A 19,038-nucleotide genomic window follows, 5' to 3' on the forward strand; every position below is an offset into this window, starting at 1 on the left:
CTCAGACACAAACGTGGAGAAAATCCATGGAGGAAGCCTTATCCCAGGTACAGGCCCCCTCAGGGTCACAAAAGCGTTCATTTACCCAGATGGTGGATTCGGATACCGACACGGACTCTTGATTCCAGTGTCGACTTTAGTGAGGCCAGTTTACATCCGAAAGTGGTTAAGGGTATTCAGTACATGATTGTGGCAATTAAAGATGTTTTACATATTTCTGAAGTGCCTGCTGTTCCAGATACAAGGGTTTGTTTATATAAAGGGAAAAAGCCTGAGGTGACGTTTCCCCCCTCTCATGAACTGAATGCCCTTGGGAATCGCCTGACAAAAGGTGGCAGATTCCCAAGAGAATTTTTATGGCATATCCTTTCCCCTCTGATGACAGGGAAAAGTGGGAGTCATCTCCCAATGTGGACAAGGCCCTTTCCCGGCTGTCCAAGAAGAGGCGCTTCCGTCTCTCGACACTGCTGCCCTCAAGGATCCCGCAGATCGTAAGCAGGAAACGACTTTAAAGGCCATTTATGTCACTACGGGTGCACTCAGACCTGCCGTGGCGTCGGCATGGGTGAGTAGTGCTATTGCTAAGTGGGCTGATAATTTGGCATCTGACATGGATACCCTGGATAGGGATAACATTGTTTTGACTCTCGGTTATATCAGGGACGCTGCAGCTTACCTAAAGGATGCGGCGAGGGATATTGGCCTCTTGGGATCAAGGGCCAATGCTATGGCAGTCTCGGCCAGGAGAGCGCTGTGGATTCATCAATGGAATGCTGATGCCGACTCCAAGAAAGCTATGGAAGCTCTCCCTTATAAAGGTAGTGTCTTGTTTGGTGACGGCTTCACCGACCTGGTGTCTACCGCTACAGCGGGTAAGTCATCTTTTCTTCCTTATGTTCCAGCACAACAGAAAAAGGCACCCCATTATCAGATGCAGTCCTTTCGGCCTAATAAATACAAAAAAGGAAGAGGCTCGTCCTCCCTTACTTCAAAAGGTAGAGGAAGGGGAAAAAGGTCGCCTGCTGTGTCAGGCTCCCAGGACCAAAAGTCCTCCCCGGCCTCTGCCAAGTCCACCGCATAACGCTGGGGCTCCCCTTCGGGAGTCCGTGCTGGTGGGGGCACTTCAGTCAGGTCTGGTTTCGCTCGGTCCTAGATCCTTGGGTGTTAGACATGGTGTCCCAAGGGTACAAACGGGAGTTTCAGGAGGTGCCCTCCCCCCCCCCCCCCACCAATTTTCAAATCAGCCTTGCCAGTTTCTATCCCAGAAAGGGAAGTAGTGAGTGCTGCAATACAAAAGCTTTGTCAACAGAATGTCATTGTATCTGTACCCCCGTCCCAACGTGGGAAGAGGGTTTTATTCGAGCCTTTTTTGTAGTACCAAAGCCGGACGGCTCGGTCAGACCGATCCTGAACCTAAAATCCCTCAATCTGTATTTGAAAACTTTCAAGTTCAAGATGGAATCTCTTCGAGCAGTGATCTCCAGTCTAGAAGGGGGGGGATATAATGGCGTCAGTCGACATAAAAGATGCCTACTTACACGTCCCGATATATCCTCCACATCAAGCTTTCCTGAGATTTGCGGTGCAGGATTGTCATTATCAATTTCAGACGTTGCCGTTTGGGCTTTCCACGGCCCAAGGGTCTTCACCAAAGTTATGGTGGAAATTATGGTACTCCTACGCAAGCAAGGTGTCACATTTATCCCGTACTTGGACGATCTCCTGATAAAAGCGAGATCGAAGGAGCAGTTGCTAAGAAATGTGGAACTCTCCCTGACTGTTCTGCAACATCATGGTTGGATTCTAAATTTGCCAAAGTCTCAGTTGATTCCGACAACTCTGCTGACTTTCTTGGGCATGATCCTGGACATGGAACTGCAGAGAGTGTTTCTACCAACGGAAAAAGCTCTGGAAATCCAATGCATGGTCAAGGAGATTCTGAAACCGGCAAGAGTGTTGATTCATCAATGCACTCGAGTGCTAGGAAAGATGGTTGAGGTTTTACGAAGCCATTCCGTTTTGGCAGGTTTTCATGCCTGGGTGTTTCAGTGGGACCTGCTGGACAAATGGTCCGGGTCTCACCTGCACATGCACCGGAAAATATATCTATCTTCCAGGACCAGAATTTCTCTCCTGTGGTGGCTGAAAAGTTCTCACCTTCTAGAGGGACGCGCCGGTTCGGAATCCAGGATTGGGTCCTGCTGACCATGGATGCAAGTCTCCGAGGCTGGGGAGCAGTCACACTAGGAAGAAGTTTCCAGGGAAAATGGTCAAGCCAGGAAGCTTGTCTCCACATAAATGTTCTGGAGTTAAGAGCCATTTACAACGGCCTTCTGCAAGCGGAACACCTGCTTCGAGGTCTACCTGTCCTGATTGTCGGACAACGTAACGGCGGTAGCGTACGTAAACTGCCAGGGCGGAACAAAGAGCAGAGCATCGATGGTGGAGGCCACAAGAGTTCTCCGCTGGGCGGAAAAGCACGTGAGCGCTCTGTAAGCAGTCTTCCTTCCGTGCGTGGACAACCTGGGAAGCAGACTTCCTCAGCAGACACGATCTCCATCCAGGAGAGTGGGCTCTTCATGAAGAGGTATTTGCAGAAGTGACAAGGCGTTGGGGAATTCCTCAAATAGACATGATGGCGTCTCGCCTCAACAAGAAGCTTCCGAGGTATTGTTCCAGGTCAAGGGACCCCCAAGCCAGTGCAGTGGACGCCCTGGTAACTCCGTGGGTGTTTCAGTCGGTATATATATTCCCTCCACTTCCTCATTCCAAATGTGTTGAGGATCATAAGACGAACAAGGGTTCCGGCAGTACTCGTCATTCCAGATTGGCCACGGAGGACCTGGTATCCGGATCTTCAGGAATTGCTCATAGAAGATCCTTGGCCGCTTCCTCTCAGAGAGGACCTGTGCAGGGGCCATGCGTATTTCAGGACTTACCGCTGCTGCGTTTGACTGCGTGGAGGTTGAACGCCAAATCCTAGCTCGAAATGGTATTCCCTGGGAAGTCTTCCCCACTCTCCTTAAGGCTAGAAAGGAGGTCACGGCGAAGCATTATCACCGTATTTGGAGAAAATGTGTCGTGGTGTGAAGCCAAGAAAGCTCCTGCGGAGGAGTTTCAGCTGGGTCGTTTCCTCCATTTTTTTTGCAGGCAGGCGTGGATGCAGGCCTGAAATTGGGTTCCATCAAAGTGCAGATTTCGGCTTAATCTATTTTCTTTCAAAAAGAATTGGCCGCCCTTCCTGAAGTTCAGACTTTCGTGAAGGGAGTTCTGCATATCCATCCTCCGTTTGTGCCACCTGTGGCACCGTGGGATCTTGACGTGGTGTTGCAATTTCTTATGTCTCACTGGTTTGAACCTTTGCGAAAGGTTGAGTTGAAATTTCTCACTTGGAAGGTGGTCATGCTTTTGGCCTTGGCGGCTTTGTCTCACAAGAACCCATATTTGATTTTCCATGTGGATAGAGCGGAATTGAGGACTCGTCAACAATTTCTGCCGAAGGTGGTTTCTTCGTTTCACATAAATCAACCTATTGTGGTGCCTGTGGCTACAGATACCGTGGCGGTGCAAAAATCTCTCGATGTCGTAAGAGCTTTGAAAATTTATGCCGCCAGAACGGCTCTTGTTAGGAAAACGGAGGCTCTGTTTGTCCTGTATGTTTCCAACAAGATTGGAAATCCTGCTTCCAAGCAGACTATTGCACGCTGGATTTGTAATACGATTCAGAACGCTCATTCTACGGCTGGATTGCCGTTGCCGAAGTCAGTGAAGGCCCATTCTACCAGGAAGGTGGGCTCATCTTGGGCGGCTGCCCGAGGGGTCTTGGCACTTCGGCTTTGCCGAGCAGCTACGTGGTCGGGTTCAAACACTTTTGCTAAGTTCTATAAGTTTGATACCCTGGCTGATGAGGATCTCATGTTTGCTCAATCGGTGCTGCAGAGTCGTCCGCACTCTCCCGCCCGGTCTGGAGCTTTGGTATAGACCCCATGGTCATTTGGGAGTCCCCAGCATCCTCTAGGACGTAAGAGAAAATAGGATTTTAATACCTACCGGTAAATCCTTTTCTCCTAGTCCATAGAGGAATCAGGGCGCCCATCCCAGTGCGTACTGTTACTTGCAGTTGTACTGTTACTTGCAGTTGTACTGTTAGTTGTTGTTTTCGGTTACACGAAGGTTGTGTATTGACTATGTTCAGCTTGTTGCTGTTTTTCGTTCATACTGTTACCTGGTATTCCTGGTAATCCAGTTGTACGGTGTGTTTGTGGTGTGATCTGGTATGTATCTCACCCTTAGTTTAACAAAAATCCTTTTCCTCAAAATGTCCGTCTCCCTGGGCACAGTTCCTATAACTGAGGTCTGGAGGAGGGGCATAGGGGGAGGAGCCATTTCACACCCATTCAAAGTCTTCTAGTGTGCCCATGTCTCCTGCGGATCCCGTCTATACCCCATGGTCCTTTTGGAGTCCCCAGCATCCTCTACGGACTAGGAGAAAAGGATTTACCGGTAGGTATTAAAATCCTATTTATTTATTTTTCATCCCAAATGAAAGGTCCTGATTTATAATTTTTTTTTTTTTTCAATTAATTTATTTATTTTTAGCAATCTCACAGATAGTTGCCAAAAGCTCACACATGTAATCATTTACAAATCCCAGGAATGAATTGGTCGTTAATATTGCTATCAAATCTGGATATTAACCAGTTTTTGTCTTTTTGTCTAGCCTTCAACCAGATCAGTAAAACGGGTGCACACATTTGGAAAAAGAGAATATTCTATTAAGAGAGACCCTAACTCGCCAGTAGTGATCAGAGGCTGGCTTTATAAACAGGTCAGTGAACTCGCATCCATAGATAACACTTTGGTTTGATGAAAAATAAATCTCTACTGGATACATGATTTACACAGGAATGAATATAGTCTAAGTCATAGGTTCTCAAACTTGGTCCTCAGGACAGTCAACGTTTCCAGGTAACCCAACAGGTGCACAGGTGTATTTATTACTCACTGGCACATTTTAAAAGGTCCACAGGTGGAACTAATTATTTAACTTGTGATTCTGTGAGGAGACGGTTTGGGGTCCTGAAAGCAGAGTTTGAGAATCTGTGGTCTAAGGACTGCTGCAACATCAGTGAGTTTCTTTTGTCTGTTACGTTAAGCTTCATCAATGGTTCTAAGCCATGGGATAAACATGGTAATACCCCAGTTCCCCACAAATATTTATTTTTTGTTATGGTTGATTGAAGAGAATTTTCTGAAACTTTACTAACTGTACTAGGTTACCCTCTAGTGTTGGATTAAAAAATTACATGGGCTAAATGTATATTACACTTAAATTGAATACTGTACAGGGAAACATAGGGCCATCTAACAAACAAACATTTATTTCCTTTAAATGCTGTTTATTTTTTGAGAATTGTTTTCTGAAAGTCATCTGTCCTGTGTTTCTTGTAGGATAGCTCAGGTTTGCGGCTTTGGAAGAGAAGGTGGTTTGTGCTGTCAGATTTCTGCCTCTTTTATTACCGAGGTAAAGTGAAAGTTTTCAGATATTATGTCTATTGCCAGAACACTAAATATGAAGTATAACATGATTCAGTATAATTACGCATTGTTTTTTGAGGGTTTTGTGTGTTTCAAAACTTTTTTTTTTTTTTTTTATGGTTTGTCATTGTAATTTTATTTTATCTTTCAGACAGCCGTGAGGAAACTGTACTCGGGAGCATCCTGTTACCGAGCTATGAAATCTTACCTGCCAGTCCAAGGGAAGTGAAGAATCGAAGGTTCAGTTTTAAGGTATGTTTTTCCTACAAATATTTTACATTTTAGAATATTTTTTCAGAGGTTTACATGGTGAAGTTTTGCAGTTTGTTTAGTGATTTTATATAGTCTACATGGTATTAACCACGATTTTACAGGTGCAGCTACACAAGCACATTCTTTGTGTATATTATGGTTAACGCAGCTACTCAATGTGATGTTTGTGGTCATCACATTGTGCACTCAACTGCCTCTTTTGTTAATGAACCTTCCAAAGAGAGGGGGCAAAAATATTTTTTATCCCTTTCTGCCAACAAAGAATACCACCACCAAGAACTTTGTAACCAATCTTATTGTACTCCAATCTTCCAGGCGGAACACCCTGGCATGAGGACCTATTACTTTGGAGCCGACACACAAGAAGATATGAATGCCTGGATCCGAGCCATGAATCAGTCTGCCTTGGTAGTCGGTGACCACAAAAACAAGTATGAATATTCCGTTTCTTGATTGATATTGGACATGTTTGCGAGACCACTGAAGTCTGAATAGAGCATCTCCTATAGTTTCACATTGGCTCACAGTCAGATTCTTAATGAAACTGGGAGTAAACTTGATGAAAGAAAATGATAAAGTAGCTCTCGGTGCAGAAACGGAGCATAACTGTGGGAGTGAGGATTGTTTACCACCTTTGCACTCTTTCCTGTCCACGAAGGGTGCAAACACTGCTGAAATTGTATGTGTGGGGGTTTTTTTTGGTTTTTTTTTTTTAACCTTGAAATGCCATAAATGACTTTTCAAGAATATGCTTTTGGATAACTATTGTGTATGGCTCCTGAAGTCGGGGCCATATGTAGGGGATTGCCAGGATGACATTCACCAGGGGCACCACTTGGCTCATGCAAAGAAAAGCGAACCTACCAAATGGTAATTCTCTCCAGGCGCTGATTGGGGAGGTTCAACACAGCAGCTATATATAGAGGTTGGTCAGACCTCACACACAATAAACAATCAAATAGAATAGCGCTAATAGGTCATAGATGAGATACGTAGGTCAAATTGCATATTTAATTCATAATAAAAATCAATATAACATCCATATGGAATAACAATGGACAATGAATAAAATGTAAAAAAAACCCTATTGAAAGGATTTTAAAGTAAAAACTCCCATATGCATGGATCAAGCAATAGTGGAGATAATAGGACCTGTTCCTATAATATAGTCCCCTTCAAAAGTCCATAGACCCAATTAGTAGTCGAAGGTCGACATTAATAGTTACCGCCGGTGTATCCAAGGATGATTTAAGCGGCTCAGCAATCCGCAGTATTGCAGTCCCTCAGTAAAATGAGCGGTTGAGCAATGTCCACAGTTCAGTTGGTATACCTCCAATTAGGGTCTCTGGAGTCACGGTGAATGGGGGGAACTTGGTTCAGGTCGTCCAATCTCCAGATGGTGGGTGTCCAGGGAGTGATGCAGGAAGGCAGCTCACACCAACGCGTTTCGTTGTGTTCACACAACTTTTTCAAGGTCACCACTTGGCTCAGCCTGCCAACCACTAGAGGGCCCGGCATGACCAGGTCATGAATAGTATGAATCCTTTTTCAGACTGCGTTGTGCAGCACTGCCTTCATGTTGCTTGGACTCAAAGTGATGCCCCCTCTACTGATTCTGCTTCAGGTCACGACCCTCTCTACTCCATATCTCCCCCCCCCCCCCCCCCCCCCATCCTTTATCCTACTACACCTATTCTGTACTCTCACTTCCCCATCCTTCCTGCCCAACACCCTTATCGCCCTGCCACTGATACTGCACAGTGTCATCTACCTCAGTTCTCCTAAAAACCACTAAGTCCATTGCTTTACCATCTTCTTCTAATGTATATTACCCTTCCTTTTACATAAAGTTTAATATGCTCTATACAGTACCGATAGCCAAGGAAATATATAATAAGAAAAATTATTATATGGTGAGGTAGGGGGGCAGTGTCAAGTCCTTCACTTGGCAAGGGGTGCCAGAACACTAGGTACAGCCCTGTCTGAAGTACTGATCTTATTGTTTTACTATTCACTAGAATAGATGCTGGTGTATGATGGGCATACTGTTGTTTTCCCATCCTGCAGGAATAGCCATGGTCATTGCATGAATCCTCAGGATGAACTTTATGCCAGCTATGAGGATTTCTCCCACTCTGAAATAAATACTGCAGGTGAAGATGGAAAAAGTGCGGAGTCTCTGGAGATTGCTCACCTGTCTGATACCAGATCAAACGACGAGTGCTCTAGTCTCCCAGAACAAGACAGGAATGGAGACCTGGAGAAAGATAGTTTGTTCAGTGGACTCAGGGAGTCCTTGACAGATGCTATACAACACTACACATCTATATCCCTGAATGGACCTGTCCCACCACCAACACCAGAAAGCACAGTAAAGAACATGGAGTTCACTTACAGCAGACAAGAAGTAGAAAGCAAAATGTCTCAAGAGGGGAAGGACTCTATTCCTGAAGACGAAGAGTGGGTTCCATTTCATAAGGATCAGCCCTCCATAGAGTAAGCATTGTTATGTTAGAACATGAATGGCTTAATAATGTATAAAAAGTGTGTCTAAAAAGCTTCTTTGTGAACTCGGTGTTGCACAGTCTAGTGTTAGAGGTCTATATATGTTAGCATTTTTAACTATGATTTTATATTTTCTCAGGTCCCCCAAAGCTAGGAGTCCTCCTAGACATCTTCAGAAGGGATTTGAATGTCCACATGATGAATATTCATCTCCTCGCTCACACTCTACTCCTTCATCTCCTGCCATTATCCCTATTCATGTATATAGAGCGGACGTTGTTGAAAGGAACTGGAACTCGAGAAATGACAAACTAATAGCACAAACTGAGCCCCTTGAAATGCAAGATGGAAGGAATGCTACTCCGCTTTCTTGCTCGCCATCAATGGCCACCACATGTCCTTCACCTGAAAGGGTGGAATATGTAGTTCAGAGATTGGTTAAGGCTTCAAGATCTCAATCTCTTCCACCAACTCCCTCAGAAGTGTCCAGACACAGAATCACTAAAAGAAGTCCTCCTCCTAATATGAAGTATGGAAGCCCTTTGATTTGCGAGAAATCTCCCCATTATGTAGAAAACACTACTACATCACCTGTTGGCAGTCCTACCAAAAAAGACATGCCTCTAACTCCAAGTCTCAGTACAAAAATACAATCTCATCAGCATAGAACCACTTCAAATGAGGATGTGTTTGTTGCTGTGACTGGTTCTCCATCCCAGGGTAGGATAACAGTCAGATCCAATACACCGATTGGGAGGGTAGACATAATTCCTTCAGAAGACAGAGTTCCAAATTCTGCAACTATAAGACATAAAGATGAAAGAGTAGGCGAGTACTTTGTAACAAGCTCCAGAACCAGAAATAACATGGTTAAGTCTGCCTCAAGACCACAAACTCCATCTGATAGGTATGATGTTTTGCCATCTGATGACCCTTTCTCTGCATCTACAATGGCAAAGGGTTCTAATCGATATGCTAGGAGGTCTCAGCCTTTAGGGGCTGAAGATGAAAGGCTAGTGGATGGATGTGGTGTTACTTTGCCTTCTAGAGCTCATGGATATCCCAACAGTAGAATGCAAATAAGACCAAATGCTCCATCCGACAGGATAATAGTAGAAGAATACTCTACAGAACTGTCTCTTACTCCCTCGCTAAGAAGACACAGAAGCACAGGACCAAGGGTAGGTGAACGTCTTTGTGGAAATGCAATTCTGTTGCGTGTTCTTATTTTTAAAATGTATTTGACCTAGAAAGCCTTGTTCAAAATAAAGACCGTTATCCAATGTCTGAAAGCATCTAGTGGTATTGGCCAACATATTCACTATAATCTGTAATCATTTTATTTTCACATTCTGTACTTCATATAGCACACAATGTGCTCAGCCGTCTTCCATACTCCCTCCATAAGAGGCACAAAAGATGTAAAAAAAGAAATAAAAATCTAATTGTATTTGGAAAAGCAAAAATACAGGTGAATACATTGTTATCCATAGTGTAAGGAAAAACCTAAAAAAATACAATGTAAAAACTGATTTAAGGTATAAAAAGACAAAAAAAAATCTGGTATACTGCTTGCTTAACCACTGACTTGGCGTGATGGCCTCATACCAAGCTGGGCTTTACCTGACACTGTCGCAACTGATATGACGAGTCAGAAACTGCCCACATTGTTACTACCGGTGGCTGTAGAGAGGAGCATCTGCTGGTACAGAGCTCCCGCCAGTATGCATACCGGCAGCAGCTGCCGGGGAAATGTAAAGTTACCAACACCTCTGCGCCTTCCGCAGTGCATAGCTGCCTGACCATCGATAAACATTGGGGATACTGCTGCCACGGAAATATATACTTTTTTATTTATTGTAATATTGGGAAACAGATGTAAACTGCTTTCATGGATGAGTTTCATAATTGCTATTCCATATTGATTAAGAATATTAATACGAGACCTCCAATTATAGATGGCCAGTTATCCTAAATCGGTCAAGTTAACATAGTCTACCATAAAAATTGCTATTGCTGTTTCAAAAATATATATATTTTTTTAAATAAAATCCTGTTGGTTCATTTATTTTATTTTTAAATAGATTATGTAATCAATAAAAAAAACAACTGACCATTTGTGGGTTGTTTTTGAAAAACATATTAGCCAGTGAAGTGGTTAATATGTCAACTCATGGAATTCATAGTGGACCGAAAGTACAAAAAACACACCTAGATACGAGGGTCATATCCTACAAACAGCTTTTGTTTCCTGTAGTAGTGCTACAGAAAGTGAAATCAATGGAAAGACTTTGAATACAATTGTTTTTCTGTTTTGATAAGTTTTCCATCTCCTTCTGCCAACAGTATTCCGAGAGGTCATTCATCCCTCCTTCAGTATGTTCTGGCCGGGGTCTTGGCTGCTCACCGAGGCACCTGTCCAAAATGGTGAGTGGCGTGTTGTATGAGATAATGGACATGGTCAATAGACACACGTCTGTAATATAAAGATCATTAATAGCAGAATGCTGATGCGAAAACTCAGCTGTGTTTTATTAACACTTGTATCTGGCAGTTTTTTTACTTACTCCAGTGGTTCCCGAATAGCGGGCAGAATTCAGACCTGATCGTAGCAGCAACTTTGTTAGATTTGGGTGTGGTGTGTTCAAACTGAAATCTAAATTGCAGTGTAAAAATAAAGCAGCCAGTACTTACCCTGCACAGAAACAAAATAACCCACCCAAATCTAACTCTCTCTGCACATGTTATATCTGCCCCCCTGCAGTGCACTTGGTTTTGCCCATCTGCTAACAAAGTTACTGCTACGATCAGGTCTGACTTGGGTCCACTGTCCTCGAGGCTTCCTAACCATCCAGTTTTTAAGGGGGGGGTCCAGTGGCAATATGCAGGCCGTGTGTTTGATATCGCTTGTGTAAAATGGCAGGTGATCATTACAGATAGGTCTCTGTATTTGATTACATTTATTGTTTTCATTTATTAGATATTCAGGGGCCCATTTATCAACGAGTAATAACGCATTGTGATTGATAAAACTTGTTGTGTATGATAAATAGTGCCCCAGCCAATCAGCTACTAGCTGTCAGTTTTCAAACACATGACAGGAGCTGATTGCTGCAGCGCCTTTTATCATTCACAGCGAGTTATATCACTCGTTGATAAATGAGCCCCATTGTTTGAAAAATGGGCCCCTAAGTGTAATTTGTGGTCTTTTTTATAAAGGTCAGTGTTGCCCATACAGTGCATCAGGTTGCCTGTGACTGATATAGATGTGGATTTCCTATGGGTTCCATATGATTTGAGCGTAAATGGAAAAATCCATACTGTTAGCAGACTGGTGTAAGAAATATGCAGCATGTTTATAAATATAATGTCTGATACATTCACAATAACGTGCGCACTGCCGACAACTTTCCCATACTATATGGGAAACCAGTCACATGATGGTGCTGTTCTCATTTTGGGAGATTTTGGGGGTAATTCCAAGTTGATCGCAGCAGGAATTTTGTTAGCAGTTGGGCAAAACCATGTGCACTGCAGGGGAGGCAGATATAACATGTGCAGAAAGAGTTAGATTTGGGTGGGTTATTTTATTTCTGTGCAGGGTAATACTGGCTGCTTTATTTTTACACTGCAAATAAGATTGCAGATTGAACACACCCCACCCAAATCTAACTCTCTCTGCACATGTTAATCTGCCTCCCCTGCAGTGCACATGGTTTTGCCCAACTGCTCACAAAATTCCTGCTGCGATCAACTTGGAATTACCCCCTTTACCCTGATCTATAATTAAAATACCAGTGCACTTCCTGTCCATGCTTCCCACTCTGTTACATTGCACGTAGCCTGCAGCTGGTCCTAATGGAGGTGACGGATGTACACCAGTGTTACTAGTCTGGGTGGAGAACAAGGGTTATAAATAAAATCATGCATACTAAATGTATTATTTGTTGCAATGCTCTCTATTACTGCTTTCAGATGGCAAATGCCGGTCACACCCGGGAATTGTAAACGGGTCCTTCCCTGGTGCGACCTGGCATTGGACCATTTCTACTGGCTTCCCGACTCTGCAATATGCCGGGTCAGGTGCCGTCGGGGGCGGGGACCACGGCAGCATAAGGGGCGGATGCGGCGCTGGGAGATGAGATTATCTCCGCGCCGCCTCTCCCTATGCTGTGAACGGGTATCTGGTCTCATCGACTCGGGTAACCTGTTCACACTGCACCTGACTTTCTTTATTCCCAGGTTGAATTACTGGGTCAGGCGACCCGGTATCTCTAGAGTGACCCTTTCACACCGCACATCGACCAGCGTCGACCTGGCAATATACCAGGTCGATACCGGGTTATTTGTGCAGTGTGCAAGGGGTATAAGAAATCCAATAATCTTATTTTATTCCATGTCTGCTTATTTTCACGTCCTGATATTGGTGCAAATATGGCATTTATCATGTTACATTTATTTTGCTTGTGATCGGTTATTAAACCTGGACACAGGTTTTCAGGAGCTTGGGATTTACACATAACTTACTAGCCTGTTAAGCAGTATATAATAAAATATAATTTATCTATTATTTTTCTTAAACAAACCTGTCATTTTTACAGGGCTCGGCTAGTTACTCACAGTTGCCTCCATTACCTCCTGGTTCCAATCGTCCACATCTACCTGCAGGAAAGAGGATGTCGCTGAGTGCTGTGGTGAGGGTCACATGATATAGGCATATTGAATTTGTGCATATATTAAGTTACGTTTGAAAACTTTTGCAAACATAAAAATGTTTTCTTTTAAATTGGCTTTATATGTTGTAAATATTAGATGATAGAATGTTATATTTGTAGCACTTTTACGTGACTTCTATAATTATGTTAAGCCTGTTGGCGCAATTTTTGGTTTTCACTAAAAATGACCGCTTTTGTTATTTTTCTTATAAACCCTATTCTGCCAACCACACCTGTGCAATGTTTCTCAGATGTATTAACGGAGTTCAAAATGAGTCTAATCCTTATGTGTTTTCAAAGTAATGAAAACCATATAAATCATCTTGTAAATAAAGTTCCATGTTGTCAAGTGTGAATTTTCCCTATGTTAGTGTTTCCCTATATATGGAGACTTTTGGACCACCCTATGACTATGCAGCTTAATCCGGTTTTATTCCAGTGTTTGTGGCAGCTCCATTGGATATGACTGTAGCCAGATGGCTTAAGACATGGAGAAGGGACCTAAAGCTCTGCTTCTCTAGAGCAGTTTTAGTTCAATCTCCATCTCAGATGGTTTTGAAGTTTTTAAGACTATATGGGGAACACATTTTATTTCTTGGTGAGCTTTCAGATTTGATATACGATTGCTTCTGTTCTAAGGATACCTCCAGCTGAACTCTATTTATCACAACTAAATGGCTTGAATTTGTCCAAATCTCATCCAGCTTGCAGCGTTGATTGGATAAATGGATGTAGCCATGAATCGACACCCTGGTTTATATCCTATTAAGATTTACACTACTCGAAGCTATTCCTGAAGAATACATTATTATTATTTATTTATTTTTCTCTAACGTCCTAGTGGATGCTGGGGACTCCGTCAGGACCATGGGGATTAGCGGCTCCGCAGGAGACAGGGCACAAAAATAAAGCTTTAGGATCAGGTGGTGTGCACTGGCTCCTCCCCCTATGACCCTCCTCCAAGCCTCAGTTAGGTTTTTGTGCCCGTCCGAGCAGGGTGCAATCTAGGTGGCTCTCCTAAAGAGCTGCTTAGAAAAAGTTTTTAGGTTTTTTATTTTACAGTGAGTCCTGCTGGCAACAGGCTCACTGCAACGAGGGACTTAGGGGAGAAGAAGTGAACTCACCTGCGTGCAGGATGGATTGGCTTCTTAGGCTACTGGACACCATTAGCTCCAGAGGGATCGAACACAGGCCCAGCCATGGAGTCCGGTCCCGGAGCCGCGCCGCCGACCCCCTTGCAGATGCCGAAAAGTGAAGAGGTCCAGAAACCGGCGGCAGAAGACTTTTCAGTCTTCATGAGGTAGCGCACAGCACTGCAGCTGTGCGCCATTGTTGTCACACACTTCACACCAGCGGTCACGGAGGGTGCAGGGCGCTGCAGGGGGCGCCCTGGGCAGCAATGAGAATACCTTGTTCTGGCTAAAAAATACATCACATATAGCCCCTGGGGCTATATGGATGTATTTAACCCCTGCCAGGTCTCAGAAAAACGGGAGAAGAAGCCTGCCGAAAAGGGGGCGGGGCCTATTCTCCTCAGCACACAGCGCCATTTTCCCTCACAGAAATGCTGGTGGGAAGGCTCCCAGGCTCTCCCCTGCACTGCACTACAGAAACAGGGTTAAAACAGAGAGGGGGGGCACTTATTTGGCGATATAATTATATATATTAAGATGCTATAAGGGAAAAACACTTATATAAAGGTTGTCCCTGTATAATTATAGCGTTTTGGTGTGTGCTGGCAAACTCTCCCTCTGTCTCTCCAAAGGGCTAGTGGGGTCCTGTCCTCTATCAGAGCATTCCCTGTGTGTGTGCTGTGTGTCGGTACGTGTGTGTCGACATGTATGAGGACGATGTTGGTGAGGAGGCGGAGCAATTGCCTGTAATGGTGATGTCACTCTCTAGGGAGTCGACACCGGAATGGATGGCTTATTTAAGGAATTACGTGATAATGTCAACACGCTGCAAGGTCGGTTGACGACATGAGACGGCCGGCAAACCAATTAGTACCTGTCCAGGCGTCTCAAACACCGTCAGGGCCGTTAAAACGTCCTTTTACCTCAGTCGGTCGACACAGACACGGACACTGACTCCAGTGTCGACGGTGAAGAAACAAACGTATTTTCCTTTAGGGCCACACGTTACTTGTTAAGGGCAATGAAGGAGGTGTTACATATTTCTGATACTACAAGTACCACAAAAAAGGGTATTATGTGGAGTGTGAAAAAACTACCTGTAGTTTTTCCTGAATCAGATAAATTAAATGAAGTGTGTGATGATGCGTGGGTTTCCCCCGATAGAAAATTATTGGCGGTATACCCTTTCCCGCCAGAAGTTAGGGCGCGTTGGGAAACACCCCTTAGGGTGGATAAGGCGCTCACACGCTTATCAAAACAAGTGGCGGTACCGTCTATAGATAGGGCCGCCCTCAAGGAGCCAGCTGATAGGAGGCTGGAAAATATCCTAAAAAGTATATACACACATACTGGTGTTATACTGCGACCAGCGATCGCCTCAGCCTGGATGTGCAGCGCTGGGGTGGCTTGGTCGGATTCCCTGACTGAAAATATTGATACCCTTGACAGGGACAGTATTTTATTGACTATAGAGCATTTAAAGGATGCATTTCTATATATGCGAGATGCACAGAGGGATATTTGCACTCTGGCATCAAGAGTAAGTGCGATGTCCATATCTGCCAGGAGTTGTTTATGGACACGACAGTGGTCAGGTGATGCAGATTCCAAACGGCATATGGAAGTATTGCCGTATAAGGGGGAGGAATTATTTGGGGTCGGTCTATCGGATTTGGTGGCCACGGCAACAGCCGGGAAATCCACCTTTTTACCTCAGGTCCCCTCCCAACAGAAAAAGACACCGTCTTTTCAGCTGCAGTCCTTTCGTTCCTATAGGAACAAGCGGGCGAAAGGACAGTCATATTTGCCCCGAGGCAAAGGAAAGGGTAAGAGAGTGCACCAAGCAGCTTCTTCCCAGGAGCAGAAGCCCCCCCCCGGCTTCTGCAAAGCCCTCAGCATGACGTTGGGGCTTTACAAGCGGACTCAGGGGCGGTGGGGGGTCGACTCAAGAATTTCAGCGCACAGTGGGCTCACTCACAGGTGGACCCCTGGATCCTGCAGATAATATCTCAGGGTTACAGGTTGGAATTCGAGAAGTCTCCCCCTCGCCGGTTCCTAAAGTCTGCTCTGCCAACGTCTCCCTCAGACAGGGCGACGGTATTGGAAGCCATTCACAAGCTGTATTCTCAGCAGGTGATAGTCAAGGTACCCCTCCTACAACAGGGAAAGGGGTATTATTCCACACTATTTGTGGTACCGAAGCCGGACGGCTCGGTAAGACCTATTCTAAATCTGAAATCTTTGAACCTGTACATACAAAAATTCAAGTTCAAGATGGAGTCACTCAGAGCAGTGATAGCGAATCTGGAAGAAGGGGACTTTATGGTGTCCCTGGACATCAAGGATGCTTACCTGCATGTCCCAATTTGCCCTTCACATCAAGGGTACCTCAGGTTCGTGGTGCAAAACTGTCATTATCCGTTTCAGACGCTGCCGTTTGGATTGTCCACGGCACCTCGGGTCTTTACCAAGGTAATGGCCGAAATGATGTTTCTTCTGCGAAGAAAAGGCGTATTAATTATCCCTTACTTGGGCGATCTCCTGATAAGGGCAAGGTCCAGGGAACAGCTGGGGGACGTAGTAGCACTAACCCAAATAGTGCTGCAACAGCACGGGTGGATTCTGAATTTTCCAAAATCTCAATTGACCCCGACGACACGTCTGCTGTTCCTGGGAATGATTCTGGACACGGTTCAGAAAAAGGTGTTTCTTCCGGAGGAGAAAGCCAAGGAGTTATCCGAACTTGTCAGGAATCTCCTAAAACCAGGGAAAGTGTCTGTGCATCAATGCACAAGAGTCCTGGGAAAGATGGTGGCTTCTTACGAAGCGATTCCATTCGGCAGATTCCACGCACGAACTTTTCAGTGGGATCTGCTGGACAAATGGTCCGGATCGCATCTGCAGATGCATCAGCGGATAACCTTATCGCCACGGACAAGGGTGTCTCTTCTGTGGTGGTTGCAGAGTGCTCATCTGTTAGAGGGCCGCAGATTCGGCATACAGGACTGGGTCCTGGTGACCACGGATGCCAGTCTGAGAGGCTGGGGAGCGGTCACACAGGGAAGAAACTTCCAGGGAGTATGGTCAAGCCTGGAGATGTCTCTTCACATAAATATACTGGAGCTAAGAGCGATTTACAATGCTCTAAGCCTGGCAAAACCCCTGCTTCAGGGTCAGCCGGTGTTGATCCAGTCGGACAACATCACGGCAGTCGCCCACGTAAACAGACAGGGCGGCACAAGAAGCAGGAGAGCAATGGCAGAAGCTGCAAGGATTCTTCGCTGGGCGGAAGATCATGTGATAGCACTGTCAGCAGTGTTCATTCCGGGAGTGGACAACTGGGAAGCAGACTTCCTCAGCAGACACGATCTACACCCGGGAGAGTGGGGACTTCATCCAGAAGTCTTCCACATGATTGTGAACCGTTGGGAAAAACCAAAGGTGGACATGATGGCGTCTCGCCTCAACAAAAAACTGGACAGGTATTGCGCCAGGACAAGAGACCCTCAGGCAATAGCTGTGGACGCTCTGGTAACACCGTGGGTGTTCCAGTCAGTGTATGTGTTTCCTCCTCTGCCTCTCATACCAAAAGTACTGAGAATTATACGGCAAAGGGGAGTAAGAACGATACTCGTGGCTCCGGATTGGCCAAGAAGAACTTGGTACCCGGAACTTCAGGAGATGCTCACGGAAGATCCGTGGCCTCTACCTCTAAGACGGGACTTGCTTCAGCAGGGACCGTGTCTATTCCAAGACTTACCGCGGCTGCGTTTGACGGCATGGCGGTTGAACGCCGAATTCTAAGGGAAAAAGGCATTCCGGAAGAGGTCATTCCTACACTGGTAAAAGCCAGGAAGGAGGTGACTGCACAACATTATCACCGCATTTGGAGAAAATATGTTGCGTGGTGTGAGGCCAGGAAGGCCCCCACGGAGGAATTTCAATTGGGTCGATTCCTACATTTCCTGCAAACAGGATTGTCTATGGGCCTCAAGTTGGGGTCCATTAAGGTTCAAATTTCGGCCCTGTCGATTTTCTTCCAGAAAGAATTGGCTTCAGTTCCTGAAGTCCAGACTTTTGTAAAAGGAGTACTACATATACAGCCCCCGGTTGTGCCCCCAGTGGCTCCGTGGGACCTTAATGTAGTTTTGGATTTTCTCAAATCCCATTGGTTTGAGCCACTCAAATTGGCGGATTTGAAATATCTTACATGGAAAGTAACCATGCTACTGGCCCTGGCTTCAGCCAGGAGAGTGTCAGAATTGGCGGCTTTATCGTATAAAAGCCCATATCTGATTTTCCATTCGGACAGGGCAGAACTGCGGACGCGTCTTCCTTTTCTGCCTAAGGTGGTGTCAGCGTTTCACCTGAACCAGCCTATTGTGGTGCCTGCGGCTACTAGCGATTTGGAGGATTCCAAGTTGCTGGACGTTGTCAGGGCATTGAAAATATATATTTCAAGGACGGCTGGAGTCAGAAAATCTGACTCGCTGTTTATACTGTATGCACCCAACAAGCTGGGTGCTCCTGCTTCTAAGCAGACGATTGCTCGTTGGATTTGTAGCACAATTCAACTTGCACATTCTGTGGCAGGCCTGCCACAGCCTAAATCTGTCAAGGCCCATTCCACAAGGAAGGTGGGCTCATCCTGGGCGGCTGCCCGAGGGGTCTCGGCATTACAACTCTGCCGAGCAGCTACGTGGTCGGGGGAGAACACGTTTGTAAAATTCTACAAATTTGATACCCTGGCTAAAGAGGACCTGGAGTTCTCTCATTCGGTGCTGCAGAGTCATCCGCACTCTCCCGCCCGTTTGGGAGCTTTGGTATAATCCCCATGGTCCTGACGGAGTCCCCAGCATCCACTAGGACGTTAG

General features: G+C 45.2%; 1 protein-coding gene across 3 annotated transcripts in view; it reads left to right on the forward strand.

Annotated features, from left to right (window-relative positions):
* LOC134966228 (pleckstrin homology domain-containing family A member 7-like) overlaps positions 1 to 19,038 on the forward strand; it is a 144,976-nt gene that overhangs the window by 78,667 nt on the left and 47,271 nt on the right. For all 3 annotated transcript variants that reach the window (XM_063942796.1, XM_063942795.1, XM_063942794.1), the window contains 8 exons: positions 4,721 to 4,828; positions 5,452 to 5,524; positions 5,690 to 5,790; positions 6,127 to 6,242; positions 7,879 to 8,307; positions 8,456 to 9,497; positions 10,663 to 10,743; positions 12,918 to 13,010. In XM_063942796.1, coding sequence (XP_063798866.1) covers positions 4,721 to 4,828; positions 5,452 to 5,524; positions 5,690 to 5,790; positions 6,127 to 6,242; positions 7,879 to 8,307; positions 8,456 to 9,497; positions 10,663 to 10,743; positions 12,918 to 13,010 — 2,043 coding nt within the window. The remainder of the gene's footprint in view (positions 1 to 4,720; positions 4,829 to 5,451; positions 5,525 to 5,689; positions 5,791 to 6,126; positions 6,243 to 7,878; positions 8,308 to 8,455; positions 9,498 to 10,662; positions 10,744 to 12,917; positions 13,011 to 19,038) is intronic.

Source organism: Pseudophryne corroboree, chromosome 10 (assembly GCF_028390025.1).
Source record: "Pseudophryne corroboree isolate aPseCor3 chromosome 10, aPseCor3.hap2, whole genome shotgun sequence".
NCBI lineage: Eukaryota > Metazoa > Chordata > Amphibia > Anura > Myobatrachidae > Pseudophryne > Pseudophryne corroboree.